General features: G+C 41.4%; 1 protein-coding gene across 1 annotated transcript; it reads right to left on the bottom strand.

The window, feature by feature from the left end:
• Positions 1-238: 238 nt before the first annotated feature.
• On the bottom strand, positions 239-10,218 carry LOC138971860 (small ribosomal subunit protein uS15). The gene is made up of 6 exons (XM_070344692.1): positions 10,116-10,218; positions 8,666-8,714; positions 8,087-8,165; positions 6,223-6,392; positions 1,610-1,710; positions 239-315 (listed from the first exon to the last, which is right to left on the bottom strand). Exons 1-6 carry the CDS (start codon positions 10,136-10,138, stop codon positions 282-284), a joined length of 456 nt encoding a protein of 151 aa, XP_070200793.1. The 5' UTR covers positions 10,139-10,218; the 3' UTR covers positions 239-281.
• Positions 10,219-11,589: the final 1,371 nt, after the last annotated feature.

Here is an 11,589-nt window from a genome sequence, read left to right as displayed (position 1 = left end):
ACCGCTCATGTGCAAGTTCAATTTGATGTGCGTGGAAACTTGAAAACAATTTATATTTTGATTGCATGAGAGAGAGAGAGAGAGAGAGAGAGAGAGAGAGAGAGAGAGAGAGAGAGAGAGAGAGAGAGAGAGAGATCTGAAAACAATCAATCACATCTGGGATACAGCTCCAACACACTGAAAAGATCTCAACCGCACAAAACACATTCTCAACCATCACTCATAACACAACAAGGGCAACATGTCACAATTTATTTACTCAGACATTCATGATTTCTTGTTTATGCTACCAGGGCAGAAGCTGTAGCCGATTCGCTGAAACACAAAAAGAAACACAATCTTAGCGCAAAATATGGATAAGGGAGGTAATCCTACAGCTGGGTGTCTAGCACAAGACGAAACGGAACAGTACACAACTGCAGCAATCAGTTCAATCAGCAATGGAATCAGGGATGCTGCTAACGCAGAAGAAGAAAAAGAAGAAGGGATGCTGCTCAGATTTATTTTCTACTGCTAATTCGCTAAAATGGCTATAACCGTTCTGGCAATAAAACAAATGTAAAAAGAGATTTTTTTCTGCAGCCCTTGGCATATGTTTTCCCAAACCAAGGAAAAGCTTTTCTGCTTTTTCTTTATTTGGTGTTTAACGTCGTTTTCAACCACGAAGAAAATATCCCGACGGGGAAAGGGGGGGAGATGGGATAGAGCCACTTGTTAATTGTTTCTTGTTCACAAAAGCACTAATCAAAAAATTGCTCCAGGGGCTTGCTACGTAGTACAATATATTACCTTACTGGGAGAATGCAAGTTTCCAGTACAAAGGACTTTACATTTTTTACATACTGCTTGACTAAAATCTTTACAAACATTGACTATATTCTATACAAGAAACACTTAACAAGGGTAAAAGGAGAAACAGAATCCGTTAGTCGCCTCTTACGACATCCTGGGGGTAAATTCTTCCTCCTACACCGCGGGGGGAGCTTTTCTGCTCAATTCAGACCTGGGAACCCCTGTTTTGCACTTATTCTCAAACAAACTTGGTGTATTTTCAGAAAAATGAGCGTACTCCACACAGCATTTGAACATCCATGATTCAAACATGCTTCACACGCGTCCGCCACATCGTTAATTAAGTTTACCTATACATGTACATTTAAAACAAATCCTTTTTTCAATTTTTACTGACAAAAACTGTAATCATGTGTCAAAATACAGGATCGGCTTCAAGATGCGCTTGTGAATAAAAGTAGTCTAGGAATTTTTCTCGTCGTATTTTTTTCCCACTGACCGTACTGATCGTATTCTCGACAATCATGCGTACAGAATACGGCGAAATCGTATGGGTTCCCAGGTCTGTCAATTGGAAACTAAATTTCCTTAAGATTTTTGGCCCAAAATGACAATGGGACATCCAGGTAGACTTGCATGAGCATTTACACAAGCCTGTAGTAATTCTATTTCAATTTCTGAGAAAATGGTGATCAAAGCACTGGTTGCCAACGACACACACACAAAAATTCGCATGAGTTTATACTTTTAGTTTTTATGTGATTCCGTACCTGTTTACCACACAAAATGAGAAAACCAAAGCTCTGCGACTACTTACTATTTCCAGTTGGGAGGGAGGACCTTCCTGGTCTTGTAGTATCGGGCCAGACGATGGATACGGCTCTCCACCAAAATCAGACGGAACTTGGCGTCCTTGTCCTGCACACAAAAAACAGGTTAGACTTTGAGTGAACAGAGAACCACTGGCATTAATCACATAAATAAATGTCCAAAGCAATCCTACATGGGAATTGGGATGCACAAACGAGTATAAAAATGGCCCATGACTCCCAGATAATACAGAAATTCTGGGCAGGTATCAGAACATTTTCTGAAAATGTACCTCTGCGGCTCACATAAAAAGTCTGGTTTCAGCCAAAAGTCTGAAGATTCTTACGTGTGATAAATTGAACAGACTTCACCCAAACAAGCATGGTTACACTGCTTAGGTCTATTCAGGCATACAAATTAACTGGGAAAAACCCTCTGAAATCTTGTGGGGTGCGTGGCCGGGTTAGGATTTTCTGCACATTTTTATGAATGGGAAAATAGGCAAGGAATTGAGTAGACGAGACCCACTTCTACAATTTCACATGACCAGCGTTCTATTGCTTGCTGTCACTTCCTTTTATTAGTGTGTGCACAAGTGGCTTTCTCATGATCAGCGTTCTATTGCTTGCTGTCACTGCCTTATATTAGTGTGTGCACAAGTGGCTTTCTCATGATCAGCGTTCTATTGCTTGCTGTCACTTCCTTATATTAGTGTGTGCACAAGTGGCTTTCTCATGATCAGCGTTCTATTGCTTGCTGTCACTTCCTTATATTAGTGTGTGCACAAGTGGCTTTCTCATGATCAGCGTTCTATTGCTTGCTGTCACTTCCTTATATTAGTGTGTGCACAAGTGGCTTTCTCAAACTTTTTATTTTGATGTGCAACACTATAAAAATTACCATGTTGATAAAAAGAAAGGCTAGACCAATGACACACGAATTTACATAGTAATCTCCCTTGACTTGCCATCTCTTTTGCAAAATCAAATTGTCTACATCTGTTTTTTTATGAAAAAACATTATGCGTCACTGGACCTCAACTAGTTGGTGGTGGCCATGATTACCTGGCCCTATGTTTCTTTGCAAGAGCGCCCTCGGTAGTCGCATTCTGTGCTTGGGAAACGACATGCTTTTGTGCGAGAGGGTTTAAGATGGCGGATGAATTTCAGCCAATGAGTGATGCGATCGAGTTTGACAGACGAAACAGGCATTGATTACAAGTGAAGACATTTTTCATGACAACGTGATAGAGTACGATCGTTATAAGAAATATTTTCAGTCAAAGTTTGCTTCAAAAAGATCTAGTGTTAAAATACTTTTTCATCAACCCTTAATTGGTGCAATTCATGAGCTAGAACAGTCGTATTAAAAAAAAGTATCGTTGTAGAAATGGAACCCAAACACTACAGCAGCCATTTTTGTTTTCCTGCGCACTAGCTTTTGAGACACGGCGGGAGCGTTGACAGCGCCCTCGGTGGGCGAAGAGTTTCTTAGACGCGACGGTAAAACGTTCTGGGACATCTTACGCTGCGAAACGGCCTGCTGGTCAACAAATACTCGAACTTTCTGTGGATTGGAGCAACAAGCAAAGGAGTCACAAAGCATGAAACGCGCTACTGACAACAGCTGAACCAAGCGAACTGGGTTCAGCGAACGTTACACTGTGCCTTGTTATCTTCAGTGTACTAGCTAGCGGCGCATGTTTGGTGACACCGGTCACATGAAATATCACGCGAGAAGACTCGCGATCTTCTCAAAATATTATTGTCACTCTTCAAGGATGAAGATACAAATATTCAACGAATGAAAAGTCAGTTCGCCTGAGGTTACAGATGACACGCTGCAAGATTGGCAGGAGTGAATCGGCAAACCTCGAACGTTGCAGCTGCAACCAAAAAATAGGGGAATCCCCTGATTTGATGACGTAGTGCAAAGTTTGCAGAACCTATAGCGGCTTGGTTCGGCTGTGGTTAGTTGCGGGCTTGAGATGTGATACGTCACCTGTAACCTATAGCGGCTTGGTTCGGCTGTGGTTAGTTGCGGGCTTGAGATGTGATACGTCACCTGTAACCTGCCACTTTAATGGCAGCGCCTGCTTAATGAAGGGAAGCAACTGGCCAATCTGTTCAGGGATGAAAACTGAAGGAAAAAAAAATGAAAAAAAAACTCGAAGGCGCGTAGCGCCAAGTTGCGCCAAGTTTTGCAGGCGCGAAGCGCTAAGACTTCTAGGGGGGTCTGGGGGCATGCCCCCCCGAATTTTTTTTTTTCAAGGGTGCAATTTGGTGCAATCTGGGGCTATCTGAGCCTTAAAATTGAATTCAAACATGGCCCCAAAATACATACAAAATGAAGCAATCTGGTGCTCATTTGAAAGCAAATCTACTTCTTTTTCAGGCATTAAAAAGGGATTACAACAAGCTGGTATTGTCATGAAATATATATATATATATAGAATTTTATATCACTTTCAGACTACTAGGGGGGGGGGGGGGGGTCCAGGGGCATGCTGCCCCGGGAAAAAAAATGTCAGTGGGTGCAAAATAAAGAGAGAGAGAGAGAGAGAGAGAGAGAGAGAGAGAGAGAGAGAGAGAGAGAGAGAGAGAGAGAGAGAGAGTGTCAACAATCTACGACACGACTGCCAACTAGTCTCGGCCCGCTCAAAAAACAATGACCGAGACTTTCAGGCCTGACCATACTTAATGTTTTTTCCGCAACACACGCACTTCACCACGCCTTCCTCGTCCAATTTTCGGATAACGTCCCCAACTCGAACATCATCGATGTGTTTGTCCATCCAATCCCATCGGAATTTGTTCCTGGAGCATGAATCGGGAAGTCGATCCTTGTCACGTTGGAGAACTTTCGCGCTCGCCATTTTGTTTGAGAAGGATGAAACTGTTTGTCTTTAAACAGAAACCGTACCGTAAAAAAACCGGAATCGCACAAATAAATCGGATGGCCCATTGAAACTAATCGGAAAAAACGGAACAAACGGAGAATTTTCATCCCTGCTGTTATTTAACCTTTTAACTACCAAGTTTATTGTTCTGTAGAATCCCTCAGCTCCCAAGTTATTTTGAGCAGAGACGGTCAAAAACGGGTATGCGTGTTTAAATTATTATTACTCAGTTTCTCTTTGTCAGATTGATAAAAAAAATTGGTATGTTATTGGATAGGGATCAAACTTCAAAGAGTATGTGTTCTTCTTCTTGGTGGTATGTATGTCGCAGTGTTATCATGATTTATCTACCTGTTTACCTGTCAATAAAGTTGAAAAATTACGCTTACTTGTTGCTCCGGTATATCATCCGTTTCACTGTCACTTGTTGATATTCATTGAACGATCAAAGTAGGTCAGATCAGCAGTGTTCACAGAAATGCTGATGTCGAAGCCAGAATTTCTAGTTGATGTCTATTTTCGTAGAGATAATCAAGCATAGTCATGAAATCAGGATCACTGTCATCTGAATCCATGTCGGCACCAAGCGCCCAAAAGATTTGGTGAAAAAAGATCGATTGTAACTCTCACAGAGATCGAAAGCACATGGGGAAAAATCAAGGCGGAAGTGAGACAATCCCACAATGCATTTGCAACCGTCTTATTACTACTGCTCACGCACAACAACCGCAAACAACCGAAACAGACGCTACACCGGCGACGGGCGGTATCGGGCGGTATGGGAATAGCGGCAATGGCGGAAGACGGGCGGTATCGGGCGGTATGGTAGTTAAAAGGTTAATATAGCCCGTTTCTCACTGAAGGCCAAAGTGTGACTAAGTACGATTTCATTTTTTTTGATGCAGCACAAAATGTAGAATTGCAGAATTCGCGGAATCGGCAACATTTTTGCCAATTACGCAAAATCAGCGGGTGAATGTCACTTGTGCAAGCAGAAACACAAATAGTATCAAAAGATTTCTGAGTGATGACCATTTTGGACAGGCTATGTTGAAAAGTGGTCTGTCCCTCGAGGCTTTATGCTCTGAAGAAGAGAGTGAAGCAATCTTTCCCATTTTTTGTGTATGTGTCGTGCCGAATTCAAAGAATCGGCAACTTTTTTGCCCATGTCACATAATTGGCAAAACAATGCCCATTACGCAAAATTGGCAGCATTTGCTGAAAACGCGTAAAGGCTTTTAAAATGTGCCCATTTCACGAAATCGGCAAGCACCTTTTGGTTTTCTCAAATGCCTGGGATATCATCACACTTAGACCGCTAGATACTCGAATGGATAGATATCGCAAAAATCAAAGTTATGACAGAAAGTGTAGTTTTAGTGCATTTCCGGAGTTATGCTCAACACAGACCACCACATACCATAACCACTATAATAGGGAGGTAATGCAAAGGTAGTGCAATGTTATTTTGACACAAAAAGTAACAGCCTGGCTGCCGCTTTTGCTAAAATAATGGGCACATTTTAGAAGCCTTTAGACATTTTCGACAAAACGCCGCTGATTTTGCGTAATTGGCAAAAATGTTGCCGATTCCGCGAATTCTGCAATTCTACATTTTGTGCTGCATCAAAAAAAATGAAATCGTTTTCATCAGATAAAAACAAATCGTGGGATATGTACAATGATAGTGTCTACTGAGTAAGACTGCCAGTATCACACACCTTCCTGTTGCGCTCAAGATGCTTGCGGATGTTGACGGCCTTCTTGATAAGGCAGTAGAGGTCCTCGGGCAGGTCGGTGGCCAGACCCTTGGCCTTCAGGATGCGCAGGATCTTGTTGCCGGTCACGAAGCGCACCTGGGCAACACCGTGGGAGTCACGCAGAATGACGCCTGCAACACACAATGGCACATCTCTTATTCTCAGGCATGGGAATTGATAGAAAGAAAAATCTCAGAAAACTAGTGTGATAGGGTGGAGTGGAAGGGGGAAAATAGGCCAGGAAGCATAAATGAGACGCCAAGACAGAGGTTGCGATAACGTGACTTTTAATTAACGTACACCAGAAAGCACACACCAGAAAGCAGTGTAGTTCCTTCCTCAATTTACAGCCGCACACAACTCGTCAGAACTTGAATTACGATCCCGGTCGAAAGTCACTTCGCTGATATAAACCCAGCTCTAAAACGTTTGTTCAACTGAACACACACACAAAGTCTCTCTGAACAATCCTCGAATCACTCCTTCGCCAAAATACAGTTATAATGGCCCAAACTACACTACTTGCATTGATTATTACAGAATCACAAACATCGTTCAACTACAACTAAAACATCACAACCCAAGATACGCACACTGACACGTCTTCACACTTCGAAATCACACCGGGTACTCTTCTAGCCCACGCTATTCTTCTGACTCACGCGCGCACCCGTTCAAACAATCAACCAATAAGAAACCAGCCTCCCTACACACCTACAATTAGCTACAACACACAATGATCCTAGTGGGAGACACAACTTGAGTCAGGGGAAGATAATAGACAGGGAGTAAAAGAGAGGGACAACCGTACATGAAATCGCCACACTGCTACACTAGGAAGTTCCCCCAGAATTTTGGTCTGAAATCTAGTTGAAAACCTGTGCAATCTGGCGCATTCTGGGAGTATGTTTCATGAACTTTCTTCTCCAGGAAATTTTTTCTCTCGGAAATGCATAGCTTTTCACACAAATCCTCGGATCAATGGAGAATTCCCATACCTGATTCTTTACTTTTTCAAATTATCAGATACCATTTTTTAAATGTGATTATTTTGATATTGACACACCATCAATTTTAAAGTATATATATTGTAAACTCAATTCTTTGGATTAGAATATATATGTGTTGTTTCCAAGATAGTCAAATAATTGTTTTTATTTCGTTAGACAGAAATTGAGAAAAAGCATTTGGCCAAATAAAAATATATGTTGGTTTGGTAACGTGACCCAAAAAGACTGGGTCGGTAGGTCGGCTTTTTTTCCTTTTCTCTTGATTTGCCACCCCCCTTAAATTTAGTCAATTTTAAAGGAGGTTACTTCGCTTAGTCTCAGTATGGTTCGCAAAATGTGCCAAACGTTTTTCTTTTAGAAATGAAAAAAAAAGTTTTAGGGTTGGCGGATAAAAATATGGTCGGTCGGGTTACCCTGAACCAACATATTTTTTTATTTGGGCTTTTCACATTGATCCTCATACTAATCATGAAGCTTTGAAAATTGTGCACCAAATATACCACTAATAACATCAGACATGATTAATATTCATAACCTCAGACAATAAAGCAGGTAAGCCTGAGTTACCTTACAAGTTAACCTGTAGGCAATCAAGTTCAGTGCTTTTTAAGTTATTTTTTTCCTGACAGCTGTCAACAAGAGCTCAATATTCTACAAATTCTGCAAGAGCAGAGAAATTGTCCAAATAAACAAGCATCTCCCTTTTTTTCCGGGTAACATCACGTACTTTCAAAGAAAAACAAGTTGCCTGTCTGCTTTAGTTAACATGCACTACATGCATAATAACTCATGCTCCTAGTCCCAGGAAAGCTCACCAATCTGAGAGGGCTTGAGACCCTTCTTGGCCAGCTTGCAGATCTGGTCGACCACATCATCCGATGTCAACTTCAGCCACTGCAACATCAACACAAAGGAACATTGTAAACAAAACACAAAAATTGCCTTGGTTACGCCACAGAACATAACAAATGCACACACAAACCTTCGAAGTTAACAGTTTTTACAAACATGGTTTTATTTTCACAATCTACAGACCACCAAATAATTCAGCTGAAATCATTATCAATTCCAGAATTAACGTCACGATCTGAAATATGAAGATTCACAGAGAACAGGGATATATGTAAAAAAAAAAAAGTCTGAAAGTTTGTCTAAAGGTTATTCATTCTGGCTCTGAATCACTTTCACAGCTCCAAAACTGTGCGCCACTGAAGAAACAAGCTTGATTTCAATCAAAACTCTGAAGATTCTCATGTGAACTGCAATAGTTAAAGATGAAGCTTCAAGAGGATAAACTTGGGGATTAACCCAGATATCACCAGTGTAGATTGTTTGTTTGGCACTATTCTATAATAAGTGTTGGCTTTGGGAGACAGGCTGTTAGTGTTACTTACCGTTGGAACTGAACGCCGGTATGGCAGCGCAGACTGCGAGATACCTTTACTGAAAACAGAAACACGACAAAATGTACTTCAATAATTGCCCTTTATCAAGAATTCCGAAACCTTATTCCCAGACCAGGGACTGTATTCAAAAATCCTCCGAGAGGGGTTTTGTCGGTCCGAGAAACAGAAAGCTTGCGATAACCCGCCTATCGTGAAATTCATGTACCACCGATAGTGCCTATCGTAGACACTGTCCTACGATAAAGTTAGAGGTGCCTATCCCTGCCCATAAGCACTGTTATCGGTACGATAACTTTGATTTCAAGATGACGGCCATCATTCTGTAGCGTTACCGGGAAAGAAGAAACATTCTAAGAAATAAGATTTATGGGGACGGGATACATATTACATGCAAAATTCAGATTCCGCATGCACAATATTTTGCGGTTGATTGTTGACGGATGAGACAACTGACGACATTCAGCTTCCGAACAGAATTGGCGCCATGCCACTTGTCTCTTAAGCGATACTCGCGTTGCGGTTTCACACATCTGGTACATTTCAAGATGTTTGCCAGTGAGGATAACCTGTAATTTGTGCAATGTAATGAGAAATATCACCAACACATACTGAGAAACATATACTGAGAAACAGTAAGCCGAACAAGAATTTGAAGAAACAAACAATGTTCCGTGCTTTGTTTCACAAGCAACCATGGACTCCACTAAAAAAAAAAGGATATAACCGCTAGCCACTTACTAAGCCTGAGCAGTCAAATCTTTTCACTAAGTATTGCATGAAACAATCTGTCGATGACAGAACTGCAAATAGAGTGTGTTTATTCCTGAGCTGTCATTTTTTTGGCTCAATTCTCATAGTTTTTAACTTCCTGAAATATCACTGTATGAGTGGGAACCACACCAAAGACAACCACGCACACGTAATGAACGAAGTGTCACAACAAATGTCAGCATTGATTTGGTGTCTATCTTTTCTTTGCTTCCAAAGACTGAGGGATTATGCACAATGACACTCAAACTAACAGAACACTTGCAAAGGGACCGCTTGCGAGTGACACGGACGAAATACACCGACACTGACAAGTGACAGAATCCTAATCAGAAATCTGCACCAAGCTGTAAAACAGATAACTTTGTGAAAACCCATACTGTTACATCTAGCTAAAATGTTGTTTCCAGTGACAGAAGATCACATGCAATGTCAGCTAAACAGAAATAGGATTATTCTCAGTAAGCACAGGTAGTAGTACTAATTTTCGGAAAATGGCGACACACGTGGGCTACACATTGCACGAAACACACACCCAATAATTCCAACATTACAGCCTTGACTGACGTATTTCGGTACGGATCAGAAAATATCATCTCACACTTCATTTTTACATACATTACATTACCGAAGATTGAGTGAAAATCATTGGGATGAAAGGAAAACTTACCCGGGGTTGTGCATACGACCCATGATGGAAACTCGTGTGTGCAGAGAAAGGGCCCGGATGTAAACCGCAGGAAGTAGCCAAGGGAGACCATTGGGACGCCTTTGTGAGGCATCCGCGGTAGCTCATACATTGCTTGCATTTGATCTACGGTAGCGCAGGGGTATCACGTTTATGGTCAAAGGGATGAAGGGAAGTAACCACGCAGCCCTTTGATTTCTTCCGTATTAGCAATTTTGTTTCACCCTTCATTAAAAAAAAAAAAAAAAAAGTACACAAATTAAATAAGAATGAAAAAACTCGATTTTGCAGACTTGACAAGGAAAGTTAGTCTTCTCCGACTTCCAGGGGACACAGCTTGCAGAATTTCTAGCCAGTAAAAGGTCTCATGCCCTTGTGTAAATGTAAAACAGCCACACAAATCACCCACCTATCGACCCTTTTTCGTCGTTGCTGTTTTGTTTTGTTTGCCTTGTCAACGGAAATAAACAATAATGTATTTGTCTTAATTTTTAACTTTTTTTTTTTGAAGGGTGGGGTGGGGTGGGGGGTGAGGGGCTTAAATATGCCGAGGTGAGATCTGAAACAATAGCTGGCTTTATTTTTCAAAGCGTAGGAAGGCTGTTAAACTTTAATGGAACTGACTCTGAGATTGTGTTGATGCCTGTGCACATTTCAGTATAGGCCATTTGTTGTGTTATATATATCGTAATACTACTAATTACTACTAGTTACTCATAAGAATGTTCATTATTTCTCTTTGTCCCCCCTCCCCCCTCTCACACTCACACACACATACGCACGTACGCACACACACACACACACACACACACACACACACACACACAGAGAGAGACACACACACACACACACAGAGACACACACACATACAATGCACATACACACACACACGCACACACACAAGCACACACGCACGTACGGCACACTCACACACACACACGCACAATTTTCTTCCATTTATTCACAGTTTCCACATTGACAAAAAGACGTTTAATAATAAATACTCATTCAGTATGTACAATACATTTTGAGCAGTGAGAAAATGAAAGAAAATATACAAAATGCTAAAAATAATATGTCTACCACAGAATGAAAAGAAGATAATGAGAAGCTGCAATTCCTGGTTGCATAACACACAGTGTGTCTTTGTGCATCACATAACTTCACACGCATCAGTGTTGGCATTAACCAACAACTTCAAGTATTTTTCAGGTTTTTGTTTGTTCGTTCATGGGCTGAAACTCCCATGGCTTTTACGTGTATGACCGTTTTTACCCCGCCATTTAGGCAGCCATACGCCGCTTTCGGAGGAAGCATGCTGGGTATTTTCGTGTTTCTATAACCCACCGAACTCTGACATGGATTACAGGATCTTTTTCGTGCGCACTTGGTCTCAAGTTGTGCTTGCGTGTACACACGGGGGGTGTTCGGACACCGAGGAGAGTCTGCACACAAA

Source organism: Littorina saxatilis, linkage group LG7 (assembly GCF_037325665.1).
Source record: "Littorina saxatilis isolate snail1 linkage group LG7, US_GU_Lsax_2.0, whole genome shotgun sequence".
NCBI classification, from domain to species: Eukaryota; Metazoa; Mollusca; class Gastropoda; order Littorinimorpha; family Littorinidae; genus Littorina; species Littorina saxatilis.
The sequence above is the reverse complement of the archived record's forward strand: the minus strand, read 5'-3'. Positions and strand labels throughout refer to the sequence as shown.